The 26,716-nt window shown below is 48.0% G+C and overlaps 1 protein-coding gene across 7 annotated transcripts in view; it reads left to right on the top strand.

Moving 5' to 3' along the window:
- The window catches only part of SYT6 (synaptotagmin 6), a 110,252-nt gene that overhangs the window by 31,174 nt on the left and 52,362 nt on the right, over positions 1-26,716 (top strand). For 3 of the 7 annotated variants that reach the window (XM_074936021.1, XM_074936018.1, XM_074936020.1), the window contains exon 2: positions 25,399-25,646. In XM_074936021.1, coding sequence (XP_074792122.1) covers positions 25,477-25,646 — 170 coding nt within the window. In that variant the 5' untranslated portion in view covers positions 25,399-25,476. Of the gene's footprint in view, positions 1-17,011; positions 17,045-19,287; positions 19,414-22,428; positions 22,488-25,315; positions 25,647-26,716 lie in introns of those variants that run through there. The other 4 variants (XM_074936017.1, XM_074936016.1, XM_074936019.1 and 1 more) reach the window with 4 other exon arrangements.

Consider the following 26,716-nt stretch of genomic DNA (forward strand, 5'->3'; position numbering starts at 1 on the left):
CAGAGCTGGGCTGGGGTATCCTTCCCTGCAGCCTGCAAAGAGGCTTTGTCAGTCACATGCTGGGGTGAGTCTTAGTGTAACCCACACACGCCTTCTGGGTGTGGTGTTCTGTCCCATCTGAGACCACTTAAAGAGAGAGTTAAATGAGTCTGCTCTACAGCCTTAGCTAAGAGCGAACTGATTTTAGCTCATGCTGTAGAGGCTCATGCACTAAGCTCCAGGGGTCCCCAGTTCAATCCTGCCTGCTGACGACCAGCACACAGCCACAACTAGTGCCATTAGGGAGTCAGGTCTGATAATCAAGAGTGGGACTTCAGTGGTGACCTAAACCCACCTGCAGCCAAACTGCCCCCCTCCCGGACACCCCATGCCAGGGGAGCAATTGGGAGCAGAAACAGCCATGTGTCCTTTGGTGCTTTGCCAAGAGGGGGTGCCCTCAGGACGTAGTTCCAGCCTTGCCCCATCATGGGATGGGAGGCTTGAGAGGCTGTTTTGTTCCAAGCTGTGGGACTTTCACCCCTTCCCTGGGGAGCCTGCCCCATGGTCTAATAGTGCTCACACACAGGCTGCTTTTCCTGATGCTCAGTCTAGGGTCACTCCTGTGCAAATCCCCGGGGCTCCCTCAATGAGTCCTGTGTCCCCAGTGCGTTGCACCATGCAAGTGTGTGGATGATGCCTTGTCTCCCCCCACGTCAGATCTGATCAGAAATGTGAGCCCCAGAGCCTGACCGTGGGAATGAGGAGACCCCGATTCCACCCACAATCCAGCCTTGTCCTGAGCGCTTCTGCAGGAAAGCTCCGTGCCAGACAAGAGCGTGAGCACTGGGTCCAGCCCAGAGCCCAGGTCAGTGGGATGCCCAGGCGAGTTGGCTTAGAGTTCCCTTCCCTGATTCTGAGCAGAGGGTGTAGTCCAGGAGTACGCGCTGTCGCTGCGCTGCAGCTCACGCACCCAAACGGAGTTAAAGGCAGAGCTGTGGGGATGCTCTTGGGTGACTCCTCCTGCCTCCTGGGACTGCAAGGCACTTCCCCTCCCCCCCGCTGTGGGACCCGGCAGGCTGCCTCTTGGCTCGGCAGAGGGGCAGAACAGTTTTGGTGACATGTTGTAATGATGCTGGTTCTGGTGGGACCCAACTGAGAGTGCCAATTCAGGACAAATTGCTTCAAGCAGGGCAGTTACTGCCCAAGGCTGGGGTTTCTGTGCACACCAAGGAAGACCAAACCAGCCAGACAGAGAAGACTTTGGTTTTACCCCACTGGCTAACCACAAGTCACACAAGCAATTCCCTTAGACACTCCAGTTTCCCAGTATCACCAGCAGTGCCACTCGTTATGGGGACAAATGGTTATGAAAACCAATACCCCAGTAAAAGAAAAAAGGTTTTCTCGATCTCAAAGGACCAAACCCCAGACCCAGGTCAATAAACAAGTTAGATCTTACCCACAAATCACGCTGTTGCCAATCTTTTAGAATCTAAAATCTAAAGGTTTATTCATAAAAGGAAAAAGATAGAGATGAGAGCTAGAATTGGTTAAATGGAATCAATTACATACATTAATGGCAAAGTTCTTGGTTCAGGCTTGTAGCAGTGATGGAATAAACGGCAGGTTCAAATCAAGTCTCTGGAGTAGATCCACAGCTGGGATGGGTCATTCCGTCCTTTGTGTAGAGCTTCCGTTTGTAGCAAAGTCCCTCCAGAGGTAAGAAGCAGGATTGAAAACAAGATGGAGGAGCTGCAGCAGCTTTTTATATTTTCTTGCCATGTGGACTCTGCTTTCTTTGTCCCAAAGACAAGCTGTCCATCACATGGCATGGAAAAACCTCAGAGTTCTGTCCATAGGCATGTCCCTGCATACCTTGCTGAGTCACAAGGTGTACCTGCCTTCTTTCAGTGGGTCAGTTGTGTAGCTGATGGTCCTTAATGGGCCATCAAGCAGGGTAGGCAGAGCTGACACCAACTTGTCTGGGGTGTCACCCAGAAGCACAGCGTAAGTTTCAAATACAGACAGTACAGAGCCAATACTTATAACTTCAAATACAAAAATGATACATGCATACAGAGAGTCTAATCATAACCAGCCAACCATAACCTTGTCTTAGACACCTTATTTGACCCCCTTTATACAAGATTTGGTGCCACTGCAGGACCTTGGTTGCAACAATGATCTATACGGTCCCAGATTATGTCAATAACGTCACGCATGTATTGCTGTCCCAATGTGCTGTTCTATCCAAGCCAGAGCATTTAGCAGAGCTGCAGTGGTTTTGAACTGGGAACTACGTTTCAGTGGGAAGATTTCTGAGATCCTGGGCTCTGGTCACTTCTGGGGAGAGAGAGAGAGCACCAGAGAGAGAGCCAGATAACAATTCTGCTTCACACAAACTTGTGAGGTTTTGAAATCTCTTTCCATTCCAATGTGGAACAAAAGCAAAAACCTTTTGAGCATTTTTGTAGAATGGGCACTTTAGGATCCACACAGTCGGATCTATCTATCTATCTATAGAGATCCGGCTGTGTGGATCCAAAAGTGCCCGTTCTGCAAAAATGCTCAAAAGGATTTGCTCTTATTCCACAGTGGAATGGAAAGAGATTTCAAAACCTCACAAGTTTGTGTGAAGCAGAATTGTCCTCTGGCCACCTCTCCTCAGGTCCCAGCGGCTTGGGCAAAGAGACATGGTGTGTACGGATTATGTAGCCTTCATTCAGGGGACACCACTGTCTCTCTCTCCTCTTTATCCCAGCAGAGTTCACAGACCAGAGGGCTCTGGCCTTCCCAAGGGAGTGAGCCTGCTAAAGTACATGGGGCATTTTGCAGGAGGAAGATCGTGAGGTTCAGTTGCAGCTGTTTCACATGAGCCTGGGACAGAGCAGCAGTCCTCTGTATTCAGTATTACGGAGTCATTTACAGATGTTGCTACAGCACATTATGATAACATGTCATGGGGTTAGCACACAGCCCAGTACTATTATTATACTCAGCATGGCTTATTATAGCTTATTAGATTGGCATCTGTTAGGCATAAAGCATTGACAACTGTTACTACTACATTTATAACCCTCTGGAGAGCAGCTGATTAAGACACAACACCGTAAATCACTGAGGAATTGTGTTCTCCCTGGATTTGGGAAGAAGGGTTTTTTACCTTTCATTTTTTATAATGGAAAATATATTTCGGTGCTTCTCGTCACTAGAGGTTCTTCTGCTGTGCTCCTCGCTGTAGTAGCTGAGCACCTTCCAGGAGTGAATTACTCAACATCACTCACACCTGTCACATGTGGTTTGTCCCTTCATCCTCTCTGCAGGGGAAAAGTGTGTGCTCGGAGTGGCTTGGTTTGGTAGGGTGAGCTTTTTGGGGGCGGGATTTGGTTGGTTCTTGTTCGGGTTTATGGGAGCTTTGGGGGCATGGGGAGATTTTGTTTTGTTATTTGCATCTTGTAGCTGAAAACTATCCTTCTGCTTGCCCACCTTGGCCAAACAGCAAGCCGCGCACATGCAGGGTGCCAGGATTCCAGAAGCAGGGTTCTTACCGGGGCAGTAACCTTGTGTTCCTTTCATTGAACCATGATTCCTTGATTCTCACATGCCTTGTATCATTTGTGTAGGGGCCTTGCCTTTCTGCGAGTGTGGCAGCCCATTGAAATGGCTGCTTGGTTCTCTCTAGGTACGTGTCTGAGTCCCACTCCGGTAGTATTTGCTGCCTCGCAATGTGTGACAGGGAAGGTCTCATCCCCACTTCACAGATGGGGAATTGAGGCACAGGGCAGATTAAGCCCATGGATAAACTATGAGCGGGGAGTAAGTCCCAGCTCACATAGACACACTTGCACGAGCTCTCATCCGAGCTAGCAGGCCAAACATAGTGGGGCAGCTGTGAGCAGAGCATGGGCCAGCTGCCTCAAGTACAACTCCACCTGCCTCCCCCACCCGCATCCCTCCAGGGGCAGCCTGGGTTGTCACACAGGGTGGAAAGAGGAATTTGCAGAGATCTGCTACACTTGGAGCCCTTATGCTAAGAACAGCTCCGGATTTTAAAGGAATTTCATTGTACAGCAAGTGTGACCGTTTGCTTATTACTTGGCTTGTGACTTTTCTATAGCCCTTGCTGCCAAATTAAGAAATAACACCTTTCACTCCAGCCTCAGTGTCGAACTTTCCATTTTCTCCTTTGTGGCCTGAAGCTTCCCACTAGAACAAGATTTGAGATTTCTTTTTACTGCTAATCCTTGGTTTATCAGCCATGATCTGATTCAGGCCATATAAACACATCAGGGTTATGTAACCTTTCAGTGCTTCAGCGTGCATCTAGTGGAGACAAGAGGAAGGGAACTTGCTGCTTTATGACAGACAGTCTGCCTAAGCTGGAAGCCAGTTCCCCATCCCTTTGATACCCCAGAATATTGGGGATGTTTGCAATTAGACCTAAGCTCTGCATCTTGGGCCTGTCTGTCTCAAAAGCTGTAAATTGTACTTTGTGTGTGTGTATAAATGTAAAGGGAAGCTATGATCAGTGGTGATGCACAGCAATGAGTCAGGGATGGCTGCAGAGTTTCTGAGGGGCAGACCCCAGAGCCACCCCATAGGGACAAAAATACAAAGCACTTACCCACTGTGGCCTGTGTATTCCACTCACACTGGACAAAGGTAGAGTCCTGCAAATTAAAGATGTCTAAAGGCAGATTGATTTTATGCTTGTGATTCGATTTCCCCATCCTGCTAGATGGGGCACTGTACTTGCAACAATCCAGAGGAGCAAAATCTAACTATATCTCCTCTTGAACATTCAGTGTCCCCCCACAGAAGCTCTGTCGCTTGTGTGTGGTGTTACTGTTTAGTAGAGATGTCTCTGAGAGCCAGGATTCATTAGCTGCGCTTTGCCTGGCTGGAGCCTGATAAGACGGAGGCTTCTCATACATGGAGCAGGCACACAGAATCCTTGTGCTCATCAGTCATTTATGATCCTTTGCTCTTTGCTGGGCAATTAAATCCTTCCCTGCCTCACTCCACCCGGAGGGGCCCAAGAGCCAGACTGGAGACTTGAGTCAGTTCCCATTATAAATTAGTCTGCCTCTGCATTTGAACCCCCCTTTGGGTATTTCCCTGGGAGTTACTGGCTCTGGGGTTTGGTTTGGTTTTTAAAGCCACAGCACAATGAGCCAGCTGCCCACCCCCTATAAACTGGTTCGTGAGCTATGCCTGATTAGCCCTTGTCAGAGAGATTAGTGGGCTCGCTGCCCCGTTCTAAACGCATCAAGCCACACGTTGAAAGGCGCTGGGTATGGGGGGAAGGTCAGTTCTGGGTTTAATTTGTTTCCCTAAAACACACCATTAAAAGACAAAGGCTTTGGCTACACTACTACGAGGCTTTTAGCAACACGGCTGTGCTGCTACAGCCGGGCTGCTAGAAGACGTCCAGTGTAGCTGCTGTTTGTCGGCAGGAGAGAGCTCTTCCATCCCCCACGAGCGGCTGCAGCTTCATCCGCAAGAGAGCGCTCCTGTTCACACCGGTGCTTTTCGCCAGTAAAACTTTTGTCATTTGGGGGGGAGGCCGACAAAGTGCCAGTGTAGACAAACCCAAAGAACGCAGGCTCCTGATCACGGAACTGAGACTGGGAAGCAGAAGAGGCAATTCTGAGGGCAGGTGTTATGTGGTAACTACTCTGTGCCAGAGAAGAAGTGAGCGTGTAATAGCCAGCTAAGATGGCAAAGGGACCTGCAGCCCTTCCCCCTGCATAGCCTCCTGTACAATTTGCTCTGAACCAGGAGCTCTGCAGCAAGCGAGGCCTCAAGCTGCAGCCTGAAGGCAGAGATGAAACCCCCCAATCTCAGCAGCATCCAAAGATGGTGAGCTGTGGCTGCTGGTCCAGGATCTGAGCCTTGCAGTTGCCATCTTTCCTCAGCAGAGAGACGGGGGTGAGAGGGAAGCAATGGGATGTGCTGGAGACAGAGCATGGTGTGTACAGGTCCATTGCTGTGCAGCTCAGGAAGTGTCCCTTGGTTTGAGCATCCAGGCTGGTAGGCGTTGCTGGTGCAAAGGGTAGTGTTTACAACAAGGTTAATCCTTTCACCCAAGGCTCTACTCAAAGGCCTTTTAGAATGCCATTCGCTCACATTCTCTCAAAGAGCGTCCCTCCTCCCAGCACATTATAAGTGACAGCAAAGCAAGCAAAGGGCCAGCCAACCCAAAATAAACATAGCTCCTGGAAGCTGGCAGCCAGGTCTCTCCTCTCCTGTGGCAGAGTCTGGCACTTTCCTTTCCAGTCAGAACTGAGAGGGGGTGGTGTCCGAGCAGCAGCTCCCGAGCTGTTCTAGTGGCCCTGATGATGCCTCGCTCCGTAACCCTGTACTTTGGCCTCGCTGCCTTAAGCTAAGCCGTTCCCCCGTGCTAGAATCGAGCTCTGAATGTAGAGTAATGGACTCAGGACAAAGTTCGCATCAGTCCCACTGATAGTTGTGTTCACAGAACAGATCCTTAGCAGGGATAGGAGCATTCATAGTACTGGGGCGATTGTGGCCGTGCAAGTGCGGAGATGTCGTGAGCCATTCCCCAAAGATTTAAATCCTGGCACCTGGGCTCTCCACAAAAAAGCCCCAAGTCATGGCCCACCCGGGGCTAATCCTGCAAGGCTAGTGGTGGGGCCCCCTCTTCTGTCTGGCTTCTGAAGAGAATGCCACGCGGAATCTTTCCTTACATTTCTGTGCCTGCCTATGTTCCTCTGCGTCACCATGTCTCCAGCTGGAAACAGCTTGTCCCTCTTGCATCTGCCTCATTCATCTTTCTCTCTTCCAGCATCCCCTCACTGACATGCAGGAGCGCTGCTTTAATCCCCAGGCAGCATTCTGGCCCAGCCTGCATGAGAGACAAGGGATCAAATAGCGCTGGGTGGGATTTGTTCCCATGTAGGCAAAGGGCTCAAATGCCTGGGTTTGGTGTTGATCTCTGAAGCTTGATTCTCTGGATCTATCAGACCTTTGATCTCGGTCTACTGTCACTGCCTAGGTGGGAAAGTTGCTGCCAGCCAGAGCGGCGCTATCCAGAGGAGACCTGTGCAGCAGCTGCCCACAGCAAGAACCTGCCGTTGGGTCTGTTGGTCCCCAAGCCCCGTAACTGGAATTCCCCTTCTGCAGGCGAGGGAGAGCAGCCCTGGCTGGGGGAGGAACCCAGAGGAACAGCTCATTTTCCAAAAATCCCACCTGAGCTCACAGCAATAGAAAGCATGTGAGATAAAAGGGGGGTGACTCCGCCAGAGAGCCAGGCTGCTAAAAGCCTTCAGCACTTGAGAAATCACTTTAATGCATCTCTTCCTAAAGACTCAGTTACAATAAAATGGCAATATATAGTTTCAGACACATAGCAAAGCTGCAGCAGTCCCCAGCCTCCCTCCTGCTAGAGCCTGAGGACATGGGGGCATGTTGCGATCCAGTGGCATAGGAGGAGAAACCTCATTCAGCTGATTGGGTTGCATTCAGTTTAGTTTCTTTGCCATTTGCTGGGAAGAGCTGCCAGTGCCGAGGTGCTCTAGGAGATGGCCTGCAGTCCTGTACTGCTGGGTGGATGGTGTTCTCATTGAGATAGGTGGGGACTGATGCTGACGTCACTGTGATAGTCTCCATATGGCTGGGCTGTAAGTGTCCTCCAGATATTTGCTCATTTCCCCGGTGCATGGTAGCTCCACAGCTATCGAGACTTTCCTGCTGTTCCGGAATGGAATTTGTTGGAAGTCTCTGCTGCTGCTGAGAGGTGCTTAACTGAAGGGAGGACAAATGCTTCAGCAGGTCTGTTCCAGCAACTTATGAAGTGCCCATGTTCTTCACTATTACATGTGCTTGGAAGCAGAGGCTCCTTGGCTTCCATGTGAATTCCCCTCTATAGCTCTGGGCACTGGCAGAACATGACCAGGGCCTGTTGCTTTGTCCTTTGAAAAGCTCCAAACTTATGTCCTCACTCTGATTGGCATAAAATATTTAATTCTTAGCCCAGCCCCCAGACTAATTTCAGAACAAAGTCTTGCTTAGAGTTAATAATCTCTGCAAATACAGGCTTGTCCAGATAATGTGGCCAATACGACCTCAGTCATGTCTCCGCCCCAGAAAGTGCAAGAAATAGGGCACCCTGCTGTTAGCATTCAGGCAGCCGAGACAAACTGAGATGCAGCCAAGCAAGTTCAGAATAGTGTGTCCATCTCAGAGAGCAGCTTGCCACCTTGACGTGATAGCAGTTGTTTTTGCTGAAGGAAACCTCAGCTGGAACACATGGGGAAACCTCATGTCCCCAGTGTACTTGTAATGGGATGGCTTCCCCGGCAGGGCTGGATGCAGGGGCCAGCCAACCCTAGTTACTAAGGAGGCCCACCCAAGCAGGGATCAACTGATTTCCCCTATAAGAGCAGCAGGAAGCTCCCGAGAAGGGGAGATGCTCAGGGAGAGACGAGCAGAGGCCTGCCAAGGCAGGGAGTGAGGAGATTCCGGCAGGGAACCATGAGGCATCACGTGGGGATAGAGAGACTCCAGAGATTGTGGGGCGATGAGGCTCTGGCAGGGAACCCTGAGGTGTCAGGGAAAAGGCTCCAGGCAGGGGAGGCCTGGCAGACTCCCAGCAGGAAAAGTGGGAGTCTGAACTTGGTGTGAATCTGAGAACTTCCTGTGGGAATGATTTTGTTATTTTACAAAATCCAGCCCCACGGAGGGGAACCAGAGAAGAGTTTGTCTGGGAATTTTTTGAGAAAGCCCTGAAAGAGGGGAAACTGAGACAGGTGCCGCAAAGCCAGTCTGAGCCACGAGGGGCTGTTACAGAACTGCCCAGGATTGGTGTGCCTGTGACACTCCCCTTTCTTTGCCCACTGCTCTGAAAAGTCATGTGAGGAACACCCATGGTACAGTCCTTGCCCATAAGCAGCAGAGGAGAGGCACAGCAAAGCAGCCAGCACTGTGGGTGTCAGCAAGGCAAGCAGTATGGGGCCTGTCAGCACAGGTTCCCCTGCCATATCTCTAGTAAATGTTTGCTCCTAGTGAATTTCATCTCAGTAAGTGGCACTATGCATTTCACCTCCACAGAAAGACACCATGCAAAGTACCAAGCTAATGAGCACTCCAGGCTCCCAGGCTGTGCTGAAGAACAGTTTTGTTTATTGCTAATATTGTACTCTAGTGATGAACATTAGAGGCGCTGCATTCCCTGCTCTGCCATGCTCTCCTCTTCAGCCTCCTTAGAAGAGAAGATAGCCACAAACACAGTCTCCCAGTCCATTGATGTGTGTAACTCCCCATTACCTTATCCTCCACCTGCAGCAATGGGTGCGCTGTGCATTGTCACTGTCTTCAACCTCGGTATCAGTAAAGGCAGGGAGCATTCTCCATTACAGGGTAAATTCAAACCAGTGGGTTTACCTTGTTAGTGACTGTTCAGCATCCCCACTAATGGGGAACCCCAGAGGCAAGAGACCAGGGTCTGAATGGAGTTTATGCAACCTCCATCCCTTGTTCTCTGTGACTGTGGGAACTAATGCATTTCATAGCACCCAAATACCACAGAGAAGGGCGCACCAAGGCTCCCATCCAGCAACATACCAATGGAACAATGGCCAGACTGGTCAGACCAATGGTTCATCTAGCCCTGTTTCCTGTCTTCCACTGAATGTATCCGATGAAGTGAGCTGTAGTTCACAAAAGCTTATGCTCAGATAAATTTGTAAGTCTCTAAGGTGCCACAAGTCCTCCTTTTCTTTTTGTCTTCCAACAGTGGCTGGTGCCAGGTGCTCCAGAGGGAATGAACAAAACAGGGCAATTATCAAGTGAAAGCAAAGCACTTAAACTCATGCATAACTTTAAGCACATCGGTAATCGCATTGAATCTATGCACATACTTAAGTGCTTTGCTGGACTGGGGCCTATAACGTAGAGACAGCTGGAGGCCTTCCGAAGCTCAGCTTTCTCCCATTTTCTCCCATTTACGCTAGTGTTAGCCCTCTGTCTTCAAAATGAACCTCCAGCTATGTATTGGAATACAGTATGGAGAGCCCTGCTAATAATGCACTAATGTATGTGTATATACTGTCCCTGCTGTGTTTATAATACAGCCTTTCATCTGAGGATCACAGCACCCTTTACAAGGTTGGGTTAAGCCTCAGCATGCCCCTGTGAGGTTGGTGTTATCTCAAGCTTGCAGACAGAGAAACTGAAGCAGAAAGAAGTTAACTTGCTCAGTGTCAGGAAGTGAATCAATGTCAGTTGGGAATAGGACCCTGAGCCTGGGCGACTAACCCATTGGTCTGCCTAGCCAAACACACGGCCTGTCTTCCTAAATAAAGGCACTGCCCAGTCTGTGAACAGCTGCCACCAATAGCTAAGCATAGTTGCTTTTCTTTTCTTTTTGCTTGCAAAGATCCAGTCTTCTCATGGAAAGACCCTGTACCTACTGCACATTAATGATATGGCAGACTTTTCTTGGTGCTACATGGTAGATTATCTGTGTATTCAATCTGCTTTGATGTGAAGAAGAAGTTACTTGAGTTTTGATGTCCTATAGCTGTTACCAGATTTGGATCTTTCTGGCATGGTGGATGATGTTGATACACTTCGTTGCTGTATGTAAATACACTGCAGGGACTCAACCTGTTTTGCATTAGCCCCTAATTGTACAGATATGTGTTTTGGTTCCTGCTTTGTAATTAAAAATAAATAATGGATTGGTTTAGCACCTCTGCGGCATGGGGAATAGCACCATATGGTAGAGCAGAATTGCAGTACTTGGTTAATTTTCTGCTAATGGCCAGTGGGGCTGAATCACAAACGTGAGCAAAAAGGGTTGGCAGCTTACCAAAGAGATGGAAACCACATTTAGATATCCAAAGCAAAGGACAGGATCGGGGTCATGTTACTCAAGTTCACATGTTGCATTAAAATCTGGTGTGGAGGTGGGGGGTGGATCCATTGAGGACTTCTTGGACAGCTCTCCTCATCCATTTTTTCTGTTCTATCTCAGGTGTAAGCATTTTTCCATCTTTCCTTTTTATTGGCCCATGTCCTGTTTTGAAATTTCTACCCAGGTCACTAGATAAACAGCTCTGTGGTTTTCTATCAAAGCAGCAGCTTCAGCTTCAGCTGCTAGGTCTCCAGCATATCTCCATTTATCTTCCTTGTGTTGCTTTTCACAGCTTTTGTCTGCTTTCTTATATGCCTCCTTTGCCTTTTCCAGTAGTTCTTTGGTCTTAGCATTCCGGAGTTTTCCATTCAGTACTTTTCTTTCCTCAATGAGAGGCCACATCTCTTGGTTTATCCACTTCTTGCTTTGTCTATTTTGATATCCAGTTGTGACGGCTGCAACTTGAATCACACTGTCTCTGAGCGCTGCTCATTCTCCTTCAGAACCAAGCTGTATCTCACCTTCCTCTGCCTCTGGCAGTGTCGCAGATCTGCCCCTTAGTTCCTGTTGGGATTTCTCACAGTACTCCTTTGTTTTCAGTTTTATACTCTTAATGTTCTCTATCATCTTCTGTTTAAAGCTGATCGTCTCAATTTCAATTTCAGTTTAGCAGTGCAAGTGTTATGGTCACTGCAGAATATCTACAGGATGATAGGATCTCATTCTGGGACAGGTGACCTGATGCTCAAGCTAATGCAGATGTGCTCAACCTGAGTGTTCATATTGCCATCTGGTGAATTCCGTGGTTCTTTGTATGGGAACAGGTTACTTGCAGGAACAAGATCAGAACCAAGCGCAGCTCAATGAGTCTCTCCCCATTTTGGTTGATGGTCCCCAGCTGATGCATCCCCATGCTCTTTCCATGTCTTGGTTGTCACAGCCTACTTTAGCAATACAGTTGCCCATCACCTAGCTGATGTGGCTAGGTCCCAAGTCTGGAATCCGGGGCATCAGTGAGAGCGGATTGATAGGTGTGGATGAGAAGTGCTGCAAGCAACAGAAGAAATATCTCATTTACTCAGGTCATAGTGACAACAAACCCTCTGCGGTAATACACTCATTATGGAAAAATCACCCATTAATTGGGACCCTATTAACTAATGCATTATATACGCCTGACTCCAAGCCAGAGTCCAAAAGATGTCAGTTGTACAGTGCTGTGCTCTAACAGGAACAGAGCGGTGGGGAAAGAGATGAGTTCTGCAATTGTATCCAAAGTGTGATTGACAGAATATCTAAACTATTCATTGTCTGCTAATAATTTTTTGTGGTTTGTGACTGGTTATCTAGCCACGTGGTTTGATGTCTGTTTGCTGAATGAAGCTTCTGAAGCAAAATAGTTACAAATAATGAATTATGCAGTTGGATTAATCATAATTCAAGTTGAAATTCATGAAACATAATAAACTAGTGTCCAGACTCATGAAGAAGGAATAATTTCACCCTCTGAGTAACCGACGTAGAACTCAGAACACTTTTCACAAAGTTGTTAATGAGCCACTTTTCCAATTATTCTACCAGCTCTAGAACTCATGGAAAGGACCTCAAAGCCACATCTTTGAGTCAGTGGCATTCAGGCACTGGAGTCTATAAAAACACCCCAAGAAAGAATTACAGAGGGTGGGAAAAACTGCAGCTGCCTATGGAACAAGGGTGGTTTGGACTGAAAATGTGAGGTTGCCTTGTATGCTCTGGGCAGCCGAACATGATTGGTTAGATCCAGCCACTAGCTCCCTCCAAGCTCTCCCTAGAAAGCATGTTGTCTCCATGCTTAGCTGGCAATAATCTTATATAATTACTCTCAAAATATCCTCTGATTCAACCCAGCCTTTGAAGTTGGCGCTTTGCATTCCAATAAACTCTCTCATCTTGTAGTGGTAAATTAAACTTTTCAGAAGTCATTTCTATGTAATTGAAACTTTGGTGTAGCTGACTCCAGGACCTGGTGTCTCCACAGTGTTGTGGAACATTCTTTAGCAGGGACAAAGGGTGCTCTCTCTGTGTGTAGAGCTCTGCATCCCTGCGCCAATGCCCTTCCACCGGGGCCCTGCATGCTGGAGCCACTCTTCATGGTACTGCAGAGCCCCTGGATTTCCCAAGTGAGAATCTCAGTGGGAGTTAGAATCAGCCACAGGGAGCTAGGCTTCCAGGAAGGAGGGGTGGGGTCTATGCATGGTGGCTCCTGGGTCCAGGATGAAGGGAGGTTCCTTGCCACATGGATCTCAGATCTGTAGTGCTTGGAAGGGGCCCTTGAGCCTCTCCCAGCAGGGTATCAGTGAAGTTTTCCTTGTGGAGATTTCTGCCCCACCCCTTGTGGGAAGGGAGAGCCAGCCATTGGAAGATATGCACACAGCTAAACCTTGCAAGAATGCTTCATATAAAGCTATCCAGATCAAATTCTGCTCTCATTTACACTGGTATCAATCCAGATGAACTGCATTGACTCCTATGGAGATACTCCGGATTGACCCCAAGCATAACTGAGAATGGGATTCAGCCCACATTCTATGATAGGGAGCTGCCGAAACCAAGACTCCTTCCTCTACAGGCTGTAACAGTTTGAAAATGTGCCCTGCTCCTTTGAGACCATGCATGGTGCGTCTGAAGCAGCCCCCCTGGGTTCCTGGGCTGCTTTCCCCAACAAGCCCAGCATTCCCTGGCACCTTTTGGTATCTCTGTGGCTACTGCCTAATGCTGCCCTGCACTGGGCAATGAAATGTCTGATATACTCCTGGGGAAAGAAAATGATTGATTTGTTTTCTTTGCCTGGTCACACTGGCAAAGAACTCGGTAACTGGGGGGTCAGCTGCCTTTTACTAAGGTTTGCCCTGTTGTCCGTTCTAGGAATGGAAACACTTGCTCTTCGGCAAGTCTCTCAGATGGCTGGGCTGTGAAGTACCTCACCTTGCCTGGAGGTATAAACCTGTGTTAGTTCCAGTTGCTACTGTGGGAAAGATACAGTGACTGGTGACATTTGCTCTTGTCATTCAAGTTACTGGTTGAACAGAAGCTGTTCTGAAAACCAAGTACACCCAGCTCAGAACCTGGGGACTTGTGGGGCCAAATCTCAGTTCGCATTGAGTGCCATTTGCTGGCTGAGTGGCTGCTACATGGAAGCTCCATTCAGAGAGGGGCTGCTTTGCATTCCTTATTACAGCACACAAGATGGAAGAATGTCTGAAGGAGGATAAAGCTCTGTCCGGTCCCTAATTGTTTTCTGACCTGTTTTGCTGCCGAGAACTTAATGAAATATCTCCCCATCACTTGTGCCCCTCGCCTCTACCTGATGGGGGCTTGTTTCTACAGGAGCACAGTTTTGGTGCTTAACAACACATTCACATCAGGCATCCAGCCTGTTCGATGGCTTGTGAAAAGCAAATCAGCTGCAGTTAGACTTGGAAGCAACAGATGCAAATAACCTTTCTAGTTCAAGAATGTTTCAGGAGATATTTTCGTAGCTTGCAGACACCAAGAGAACACAGCCAGTTAATCAGAATTAGAAGCATTAAAAAGCTGGAATAATACGCCCCCCTGGCCGACACCCTGAGAGCGAAGGGCTACAAGGTGCGGATGGATGCCCTGATCGTCGGACTCCTGCAACGAGCGTGTGCTGTGGACCTGTGGGATCGGTCGACGCTACGCACGGCTCATGCGGCGCCTCATGGTCTCGGACACCATCCGATGGTCCGGGGACATCTACATCGAACACATCACTGGCCACCAACAGTACCAGGAGGTGTGAGCCAGTACGACATCGTGCATCAACTATGGGAAAAGGACTGAGAGACTTTTTCCATTGGACCATATGAATGGGAACCATAAACTCACTGAACATTAAATCCCACCAAATGAGGGTAGATCCATCCTCATCATCGTATCCGCTCATTATACTCTACACCTGAACATAGCCATTATATGGACAACATATCCCCATAGCTCAATGTCTGTACTTTGACCTGTTAAACTTTTACCCCCAATCGGGGAGATTGCAGATTATTGGGCCCTGTGCAGGCCTGAACCTGGGAGTCCGCAGCCATAAGGGGGGCAAAGGTGATCAGATTTTCTTCTTAAATGCCCTGGTAAAAAGAGGTCTTCATTTCGCATTGCTTTCATCCCCCTCTCTGAGCCTTCCAGAGCTTAGTCTAAGCTGGGTTCCTGCTTCCGCAGGGCCCACTCCCTATTACCCAGGTGGTCTGTGATTGCTGTTCCTTGGGGTGCTCTTCTTTTCCTCTTGTTAACATTATGCTTCTATCCCATATTTTCCCTGCTTCCTTGGGTGTCTCTGCACAGGTCACAAGGCAGAGCTCCAATGGCCAATGTCTGTGTATAGCTGAGATTTAATGGATAAATTCAAGGTGAGCTCTTCTCTTTCATTAACCCATTTGTGCCTGAGATTCCCAGCAGCTCCTTGTACACAGATAGCAAAGTCCAGCTTTTCAGATGTGTAGTGCTGGTGGTGCTTGGTGGAAAAAGAATTAAATTGCCAGTTGGTGTGTGTCCCACATGGGCTGCCATAGCAGCTGAGTGTCTTTGCCTCTCCCCTAGCCATATACTCTCATAGTAATCTGACAAAAACCCACAGTCTGATTGCCAAAAGCTCTAGAGATAGACCCATACATCTTCATAGCTGCTACTGTAACAGAGAGGTGCTGAATGACAGAGAGGCCCTCACAGGACTCCGCCAGGCCCTGCCATGTCGGTAGTGGTGGTGGCTGGCTTGCTGTACTAGCATCCTTGCCCATGGACAGTGGGCACAGTGCAGCCAAGACTCTGCCTTGCTTTGTAAGGTTTTTGTAATGACTTGTGCTGTCCAAGGTCACTTGACAGGTTTTTGTGAAGACTAATTAGGTAACATCTTTGCAGAGCTGGGAAGCTAAAAGGTGCTGTCTTATACAAACTACTTTTATTGATCAGTCTCACTGACTTGAAAGTATCCAAATGCTTCGGAATCACATCAAGACAAAGGGCTCTGAGGTTATGTCTTAAAAGGAGCCACCTGAGATATTCTCACTCTTCCTACTCTCCTGTAATGGAGTTTGGTGTTCCTCAGCAGGTGGCTGTCACATCCCAGTATAGCTCCGAGCCAGTTCTTCATCTGAAAGAAAATCTTAGCTGGGAATGCAACAGCCACACCTGCTCCCGGTGCCAAGACTTTTCATCTCTCACTAGGCCATTTGCAATGTTACCAGGCGAGAAGCATTCCCAAGAGAGATGCGCTCTCCCTCCCTCTCTCTCTCAACACACAGAGTCCAGGCCAACTAGAAAGTTGTACTGTCACAAGCTCGGTCAGTGTAGTGCCACCAACAAAACTGTTTCTGCAGCGTGCATCCCACTCGGCGCATTCTGTCCACACAGAGTCCAGTTGCATGGCAAAAGCGTGTTGCACAGTTGGTAGGCATCCCACAATTCCCTGGGAGGCATGCAGGCATTCCACAGTACACAATGAAGTTTCCCACGTGGCTAGAATGACCCCGAGATGCTACAATGTTGTGTGAGCTACCAAATTTCTTTTCTTTTCTCTCTCGGGGACGGTTGGGTGAAAAGCTAAATTATAGCTAGTGATATAGTCAGTAGAACTCTTCACATCAGACTAAGAATCATCTATGAATCTTAATGATGGTGAAAGCTACTTCAAAGTAATAAAAGTCAGGGTTGCCATAATTAGCCCAGCATTGTCTTGCGGTGAATAGACTGGTGTAATTGGGGCTTTGTCTGGAGCGTTAATTCGTTTTCTGTTTGGACTCTGCTAATTATCTCCATTGGTAACTCAAGCCTGGGGAGCATAAAATCACCAGGGACATAAAAACTGCATTTTAATCACACCATATTCTCCTAACATGTTTTCAAGGTGAAACAAAACGGACCATTTTATTGATGAGCTGCTTTCAGGGTCTTCAGAAGGCATTGGGCCTGGGCAGGGGGTCTGGAGGGAGGGGGGCAGGAAGGGCTTTGACAAACCCAACAAAGGCTCTCCCTTTGCCTCTGCAAATAGCACAGACTTGCTTTTAGATTGAAGGTGGAAATCTCCAAACTGTCCTGTCTGCCCACAGAGTCCATCCCATCTCCTGGGCACCCCTCCTGGAAAAGACCCACAAGATGGAATAGAGAATGGAAACCTTCCCACAGGTTGGTTGGTTGGTTTTCTTTCTTTTGAGTAAATCCTGCAAGGTTTACTAGACAAATCAATCACAGGAATGTAATTCTCTAGACAGCTACAGATAACTAGAGAAGAGAGATCATTCTCAGTTCAGTTTGAACGATTCTAGCACCCTTTCTCTAGAACCCTGTTACATTCCTCTAGGGCTCTATTGGTTTAAACTCATTAAATTCTATAGGCTGTTTCCATGACAAAGAGATTTCTTTATTGGACATTTCAGTGTGTGAGTCTCCAACCAAACATTATCCCCAATGTCGCTGAGGCTGGAAGTTGTGGTTGCCAAGTTGAGACCCTGGGGATGGCCTGCTCTCAGATGCCCAGGCTTCTAAGCCAGGTTCCTGCTCCCCTGTAGGGTGAGCCCGTGACATGGCCCTTGCGCGGCTCTCCCAGTCACCCCTGCTTCTGACTGTGCCAGGCACCGTGTTGTTGTGCTGAGGCAGCAGCTGATCATGTGCTCCATTTCTCAGGAAGGAGAGAATGCCCTGGGGCTCTGGACTTGCTGCTGTTTCCTTGGCTTTTTGGAGGCCATCTCCTCCTCCTTGTTTTTTACTTGCATCGGCCACCAGACTGGCTAAGCTCTGTCTCTGCCAAGGTCTCCAAACCAGCGTTCCCATTCCAAGACTGCGTGCTGCAACCAAGGTCAGGCCTGGCGTCAGTGGCAGCCTCTGGCTGGGGGATGGCATGTGGATGAGACACCTTCTCAGCAGCCATGAGCAGCCCTGGATCAGGAGCCAGGGACATTGCTTGTAAGGGGAGCCAGCCTGCCACAGGTACTTCCCAGCAGGGTCACTGGCTGCACATGGGAGCAGGTAGGTGACACAGAGGCCACTTGGCAAGGCGTTGGAAGAGCAGTTTGCACTGACTTTTGTATCGGGGTGCCGGCCCACTGACACTGTGGGGCTATCCTGTGAGCTGCTTCACTTGGGCTGCCTCCTCGGCAGCAGACCCCAGGGAGCTATGCCACTCTCTGCAAAGAGCAATGCCTGTTTCATGATGCTGGTTTGGTTTGGGTCTGGCTGGGAAGTGACTTAGGGGAGATGGACCGCGCCCTCTGAGATCAGTCGCTAGTGCAGGCAGCTGGGGGCATCTGGCAGCTTGACGGCGGTTCTGCAGTGTAGCTAGAGCTTCTTAGCACCTGAACAGAAACCGGGCAGAAAGAGGGGCCAGCTACTGCAGCGACCCTGCATGGAAGGGGCCTACGGGGAGCTCTGTGCACCAGTCCCAGCAGGATTCTGAGTGTGCTGTGTCCATTGGACAGAGGGAGCAAAAGGGACCCAGAGCTTCCTAGGGTGGCTCCAGCTGCCTTCACACAACATGCGCCGCTCCTGAGCTGCACCCCTCTGGCCACTGTCTCCCACGCTGCTCTGTTAAAGTGACAGCTACTTCTGCAGGAAAACAAGAGCGCACAGTGGTGTTTTGGTGATGAGCTGATCCAGACTCTTCATTGGCTCAGAGGACTCGTCTGATTCATTGTTTTCCTTAGTGTCAGGATGCAGATGTGGGAGATCAGAGACAAAATTGACTCAATTTCTTTGATGTTTTAACTGTTCCTCCTACTGCATAAACAGTGATAAAAACTCATTTAGCAGTAGCTTCCTCTGTACCACCTGGCCTCCTCCAGCCAGTGAACATCCCCTCACCCCTTCTCAAAACCAAAGCACATTCAAGATGGTGCAGAGCAAGAGTGTGAGCAAGACTTTCCTTGTGCTCGCAGCAAACATCTGAGGCAAACAACATTTTCAGTTGGCCAATTTTCACTCCTCTTGTGTCATTTAACATGGGGGGCTTTGTGCTCTGTAATCTTCAGCACCAGTATCTTACCATCATGGTGCCAAGCTGCTGCCAGCTGCCCCGGTGCACAGTGTGCTATAGCCACATCTGGTGTCTTAGCCTAAAACCCTACTTTGGGGTTACTGCTTTAGCGCAGGTGGTAGCAGCCTGTGCCCAGAGCTGAAGGTCCAGGGTGCTTTCCCTGTGCTCAGTCACACAGCTCCAGCGATGCTGCGGTAGACACTCACTTTTGGGTCGTCACTGTAGGACACAGCAGCATTTTTTTTCTATAGGGGTGGAGCCAACCCTGGAAATCTCACAAGGGTCAAGGTGTAAGCGCAAGGAGAGGGAGGCCAGAATGTCCGGTAACCTGGCCAACAGCGACTGCTGCAGATCCTGAGGGGGATTTGTCCAGGAAACGGGAGCTGTGGGGGACCCAACGGATGCTGAGGCCCCAGCTGCAGTTTAGGGACCCTTTGCAGGGTTCCTAAACAGTAAGGAAATGTGACCCTAAAGAGCCTGCACTACCATGGGCGGTCTCCAAGAGAGCTCTCTGTGTTCTAGTGAGGTAAGGACCTGCAAACAGGAGTCCTTCTGCTTTGGGGGTGATTCAGTCCGTCTGTCTCTCTTATGCACTTTTCCCCATCAGCATCTGTTGTGATTGGTTGCTGGGACATTGTATACATTTGTAGGCCTGATTATGACAACCGTCCCACCACAGGGTCACAAGAGCCTCGTGATACATTGCTGAAGCCGTTCTGGAATTGTACGTCCTGCTTCTCCAGTAATGAAGTGTCAATACGGCCAATAAGTAGTTTGCCTTAGTTAATAATTTACAGTCCTTTCTAAGGGGAAAAGGTGAATTTCTCTGAGTAGCAGATTTCTCGGAAATGCTGTAAGAGAGGGAAGACTCCAGGGAACTCCCATGTGTGGCTGGGGAAGTGTTTAAGCCAAAGCAAATGGCTGGACTATTTGTGCTGTGCTTTGAGTCAGGAGGAGTCTCCCTTCGTTACTGTCAGACCTGCCAGCCCTCAGCCAGCCCTTGAAGGCAGCCCCGAAGTGCTGCGCATGGCAGAGCGATATGAACACACAGGCTGATCATTTCCCCAAGCTAGAATTTCCTCTTGTCCCCAGTGCCTCTCAGGAGCAATCTTCACGTGGTTCCCATCTACTCTGATGGCAGGAATATCCTAGCAACCTCTATCCGCAGGGTCCTGACCAGGAGTTTCTGTTAGCGAAGGAATTTCTGATTTTTCATTGTAAACGAAAGGACATCGAAGACATACCTTGTGGAACACTAAATGTCTTTTAAGTAACTTGCAGTGTTGTTGTAGCAATGCTGATCACAGACTATTAGAGAGACAAGGTTGAGGAGATATTACCTTTTAATGTACCAACTTCTGTCGGTGAGAGAGACAAGCTTTCGAGCTTACCCAGAGCTCTTCTTCACCTAGTGCTCCCCTGCTTCAGGTGATCGGAAGAGGAGCTCTGGGTAAGCTCAGAAGCTTGTCTCTTTCACCAACAGAAGTTGGTCCAATAACATTTTTAGAGTACCTGATCTTTTCACGGCCCCAGTTTAAGACTCATGGACTTAATTATGGTCCAACTCCATCAAATTAATATTTGTTTGTTAAATCTGTTCTCAGATAATCCAATGTCATCTTCAAACAAGCTGATGTTTTTCTGAGGCCGGCTCTTTTTTTAACACCATCTGTAAACTCCTGGTCCCATCCTCCTTTGTTTTAGGTGAGCTGCCAGAGGAAGGATTTCGGAGCTCATGCATAAAAGCATCTCTAAATCCTGTCAAATCTTGTGAATGCCAGCTCAGCAAGGAGACGTGTGGAGCCTTCTCAAATAGGCAACAAGTTTTCAGAGTTGATGATTCATTATTTCTGAAACTTTTCATTAACAGCTATGGTGTGTTAGCAGATTTGTGAGTCCTACATAATTCCATGGCATGAAAGAAATGTCTTAGGAGAAGTTTCCTGCAACACAACCACTTCTATCAGTGATGGATTCTGCATTGCAACTCTGCTTATTTCCCTTATAGCATCATGCACTGTAGGTAGTTTAAATAATCAAGAGGAGGGAATGCACATTAAGGGGAGGAATTATGATTATTATTATTTTGGGTTTCCTGATGGTAAATCCAAAAAGCAGCTTTGTCCTGATGCAGCCAGGCTGGGCTGTTGGATTTTGTAACTCTTTTCCTTTTAAAACTTCCTGTCAGACAGCTGAACTGTCTGAGGATTTGCTCTCTCATTTCTGCTGTCCCCTTGCAGGGTGATATGGATACTTCTCATTCAGCCTCAAGGCCTTAGCTCAGGGCCAGCAACAAATGTCCTTATTTTTGTTGCTAATCATAGGAATAATAATAAGGATAAAGATGCTTTCAGGGGATGCACCACATGGTAACTTCGTGTCGTTGATGCTAATATACTGTGTGTTCATATCTATATCTCCAGGCTTAGGGCTAGAGACTTCTGACAAGGATTTGAAGGAACTGTAGTGGAAACTATTTCTTCATTTCAAAAACCATTTGCAAAGGAAAGTGCCAGAAAAGGAGCAACAAAGACACATTTTCAAACAACCCAACTCCTTATGTTTTCGTACAGAACTGTGTTTGACACTGAGAACCCTGAGAAAAATTCTAGGACTTAGCTCAAAATACAGTAGATCGGTGTCTTGGAACTCTGCGATGTTGAGAACACAATTAGCCAAGTCTCCTAGGAAGCTCCGCCATCTGTCTTGCAATTCTGTTTATTATTAAATGAGACTAAACCCATTCACTCACCAGCCCATGACATGCCCTTTCTCCCAAGGCTCTGGTTGCAATGGCTTGAATAAGATAATCTGTACAGTCAGACTCAGACATGGACTGTTCATGGGGCTGCCGAAGGAGAGTAGCTGAGTGCAGGAGGTTTCCAGTATTCAGAGAGGTGGGAGGTGGGTGCTTATTCTCTCCATGTCCTGCTCCTTCACTCACTGGCAGCTTTTACATGCCTCCTTCAAGGCAATTAACCTGTGGGTAGCAAAGAAGCTTTCCCCAGCTCTCTTAGACAGCCTGCAACCTAGATAGTTAATGCAATTGGGATGCAGCTCCTAGGTGTTAATACAGTTAAGATACATGGAACACTGGGAACCACAAAAAGCTGTATCTCCTGAAGAGGTTTCTTTATCTCAGTGGCGCTAGCTTATTGATATCCAAATGTCACATTGTGTATATATGACACTTGTTTGAGAATTGTTTGCTTATTTCAACTGATGTTAAAAATCATGTAGATCCAATAGCAGTTGTGTTCCCAAATAGCAAGCCAGCGACAGCTAACAATATGAACAGGTTCCCTCATTATGCCAACAAAGTGATTTTCTTTATTTCATTTTTAGATTCAGGTGTTTTGTCAATATGAACATTTAAACCCCCTTCATTTTTTATAGATTTTTTTTCTAGCCTTTAACATCAAAGATCTAATTATGGCTAGATCTAAAGTAAAACATAGAATCAAAGGGAATAGAACTCATGGAAAGACCTTGTATTTTATGGTGAGACATATTTCAAGGCTTATTTCTATAACAGCTGCAATGAAGAACAGATGCAAGCTGCCTGGATTGTCTGATAAAGGCTCAGCTGCTCAATAACAGGTTTGGAGTGATTTATTTTTAAATTGCAGTTTTGGGGTGAATTAAGAACCTTTTAGAGCTCATGAAAGTGAGAAGTGGTTGGCATTATCTAGATTTAGGCATAGTGCAAACAGGTATTGTACACTCATACACATTTATGCCAATTGTAAAAAATAGCAAATAAATAGCAAATAAATAAATTTCTACCAATGCACTTCAATCTCAACCAGCAATAAAAAGGCTGGTTTGAAAACAGCACACTCTCCGGATTCTCCATTGTGTGTGACAAGCCCAGCGGTAGCAGAAAATAACACCCCGAACTGGGACTGTAGGCAGGGAGGGTTCTGATCAGCCCCAGCTCTCCCGTCCAGCTGCTCTCTGTGTCCTGTCCTCACGTCTCTTTATTCTGTGCAACTCTCCTGTTTATTGTTACAACCTCTGTATACTCTGCTCCTTCCCTGAGATGTTGTACCCACCCTCCCTCCTCCTAGGGTGTCTCTTTACCTGTTCTTGTCATTACCCATCCCACTCCGTCTCTCCCTCTTTCCATCATTCCTTCTCTTCCCTCAACACCTGTCCTGGGAGAGCGAGAGAGTCCTGCCCAGGGGTGGCCACAGTTATGGTTGCTCTCTCAAGGGCTGTTCCAACCAATGAAAGCCTCTGTCTCTTTGCTTCCTGGAGGTGGTTTGAGCTCCATTGTGCTGGCCCCTTTGGTAGAGCAGAGGCCTGGCGCTCCTCACACAGGTATGGTTCGAGAGAACTGGGCAAGGAGCTCAGAGTCTGCCCCGCAGTGCAGTGTGGGGAAAGTAGGCAGGTACCCAGTGGGTCTCGTTAGTTCCACTTCACACCAGATGGTTTGAACTTCCAGCAGATGCTTCTGTTATATTCCTTCGAGTATCTCGATGGCTTGACTGGGTTTGTGGTATTCAGCAAGTGTTAGTTTTAGTTCTGTAAATACCTTAACAATACTGACAGGTTTCAGAGTAGCAGCCGTGTTAGTCTGTATTCGCAAAAAGAAAAGGAGTACTTGTGACACCTTAGAGACTAACAAATTTATTTGAGCATAAGCTTTTGTGAGCTACAGCTCACTTCATCGGATGCATTCAGTGGAAAATACACTGCACAGCTACCAATGTGATATAGATGTTCCTCAGACGTTCTTATCAACTGCTGGAAATGGCCCACCTTGATTATCAGTACAAAAGCTCCCCCCTCCCCCCCACCCCCCCTCCTGCTGGTAATAGCTCACCTTACCTGATCACTCTCATTACAGTGTGTATGGTAACACCCATTGTTTCATGTTCTGTATGTATATAAATCTCCCCACAGTATTTTCCACTGAATGCATCGGATGAAGTGAGCTGTAGCTCACGAAAGCTTATGCTCAAATAAATTTGTTAGTCTCTAAGGTACCACAAGTACTCCTTTTCTTTTAACAATACTGTGGCAGCCCAGGTTCTTGAGAGCTTTGGGTACTGATGGTGTGAGCTTTATTTTCTGCATGTCAACCCATGGCCCGACTGTCTGCACGGACACAGGACAACAGGGGGCACAGTTTCACTTCGGACCACATTTTGGAACATTGAGATTTTTCCCTTTTTGCCCGTTTTTCTGTTACCCATTTTGCACCTGAGAGTCTTGGCTAGATCCTGGAATATAACTTTAATGGTCACTAAGCTGCACAGCTAGGCAGGGGAACAAATCTGCAGTTGTGTACTCAAATCCAAAACTACCAGAACGGTTATTTGCAACTCTGTGCACAGACCTACCTCAGCTCCCAAAGTCCCAGGGCACACGTCGATGCTGAGTGGGCCGTCTCTTCTTCATATATGCCAAAGTGCCAGAATCTAGGCTATGGGGAGGAATCTTCCTACGATGTTATGTCAGTGATTTGTCCATTAATATGCTGCAAAAAGTGATGTAAAAATAAACTGTCCTATCCTGTTCTGAGATATTGTGGATCCTATTAAACCCCATGTCATGTGCATGCTCTTTATTAGTTCCATGATTCTTCCACTATTGCTATGAACCCTCTTCCCTCTCCAGAGAAGAGATTTAAAACCTGAAACCTACACCATATAAGGGAAAATGACCAAACAGCCAGAGGACAGTGTCAGTTTTCACTTTGGGTTTGTCTGTTTTATTTAATGCAGGGGAGAACATGTACTGCCTGCTATAAAACCTCCCTCTCTATTTGATTTCACTGTGTCAGCAGCCTGTGGTTTTGTATTCTCCATGAGCACAGCTGGATGGAAGGTGCACTTTAATAGGCCAATAACCAGCCTGCCTTTGAGAGTCATGGCAGTGGGTTTTTAATAGCACATCAGAAAGCCCGTGTTTTGCAGTGGAAGGCACGTTCTGCCATAACAGCAGAAAGGTGCGTCTCCAGGGTGGTTTATTAAAGCTCGGTCCCACCGCAGTTCTGCAGTCAGGCTTGCGGCTAAGCGGCCTGCTAGGGACACAAACCCAAGTGCAAACTCAATATCTGACAGTGCCAATGAGCCAGATCAAATGTAGTTTTACCCCTGAATCTGAGCGTTCTGAACCATTCACAGCAGAGATCGCTATTGCCTGGTAGCCTTGCAGCCCCCGCCCCTTCTCGTCCCTGCCCCTTCTGCTGACTCAGTCTGTCTGAGTCCAGCGCGCGACAGGGGACCTGTGCGTGTTCACCGGTCATGCACAGAACTGCAGGGCCCGGTGTAGAGACAAGACAAGCCATCTTGGACCATCTTCTCATTTTACCTTACAGCTTTCTCACAGCCATCTTTTCTTTTCTTTTCTTTCCTCTTCTCCCTCCCTGCCCCTCCTGCTCCCTGCCTCTGTGTCACCCTCACCTCTCCTGCCCTTAGAGCTCTCCATCAGCCTCCTTGCAGTGATAGTTAGTGTGTGTGGCCTCGCCTTGGTGGCAGTTTTTCTCTTTCTCTTTTGGAAGCTGTGCTGGGTGCCCTGGAGGAACAAGGCCATTTCTTCTAACGTCTCCCAGAGCGAGGCGGCCTGCAACCAGGAGACCATGGCAGACAAGCTAAAGGACACAGGCACGCTTGGCTTCCTGGAGGCAGCTGTGAAGATCAGCCACACCTCGCCGGATATCCCAGCCGAGGTCCAGATGTCCATGAAAGACCATATCATGCGGCACGCTCGGCTACAGAGGCAAACAACAGAGCCGGCATCGTCCACCAGGTGAGTGCAGTGCTGTGCTCCGTGCAGCATGGAGACCGCGTGGGTCTGTGCAGATCGGCGCCACACGCTTGGCTGAAATGGCTTTTCCATTTACATTCCGAGAGCCTTGCATTTAAGAAGCTGTGCAATACCTGGGCTGATCTGCAGGCCTTCCCAGACACCCCACACCTTGGCGGCTGCTGGCACTTAAAGCAAGAGGCGTAAGTTCAGGCTTCGGTTGGATTCTTACTAGCATGAGCCTGCAAGACGAGACAGTTTTGCCCCATACATAGAAGACATGTAAGTTTCCTTGTTAATACAGCACCTCCTGGTGGCTGGAGGTGGAGCTGCGTTGTTGGCCATTGGTCAAAGACTATTTGCCCATTCTTCCAGGAGGTGGTCAAGGATGGAGTTAGCAACTGTTGGGGGGAGGTTGGGTTTCTCAGGGAGAAGTTGGGTAAGTGCCCATTCTCTGATGTTGTGCCCTGAATTTACAGAAGGTACAGTAATCCTGAGCACAGGCTGAAGAAGAATGGAGCCTGGCCAGCAAACCAAGAAAGGATTAGAGATGCTGTAGGTATCCATTGACATGGTCTGCGGGCAGAGGCTGTTAGGTTATATATCCCTCATGTACGTCCCAGCCCATGTTCCCCAAGACCGCTCCCACTGCACTACTCCTTGGGAATGGCTTCAACTAAATTTACCAGATGGTGCCTTTCCATAGGGGAGAAACGCTGTCTCTGGAAGTTCAGTAGTAAGTGGCACTGAGCTGCCAACAAAAGCGAACCATTGTTTCTAGTTTCAGAGTAGCAGCTGTGTTAGTCTGTATCCGCAAAAAGAAAAGGAGGACTTGTGGCACCTTAGAGACTAACAAATTTATTTGAGCATAAGCTTTCGTGAGCTACAGCTCACTTCATCGGATGCATTCATGAAGTGAGCTGTAGCTCACAAAAGTTTATGCTCAAATAAATTTGTTAGTCTCTAAGGTGCCACAAGTACTCCTTTTCTTTTATTGTTTCTAATCTCTGCCCGGCGCTAGAGAGAAGCCCTAAAATTAGAGTACAGCCTGCAGCTTCTTGGCTTCTGTGCCT

Source organism: Natator depressus, chromosome 21 (assembly GCF_965152275.1).
Source record: "Natator depressus isolate rNatDep1 chromosome 21, rNatDep2.hap1, whole genome shotgun sequence".
Taxonomy (NCBI): domain Eukaryota; kingdom Metazoa; phylum Chordata; order Testudines; family Cheloniidae; genus Natator; species Natator depressus.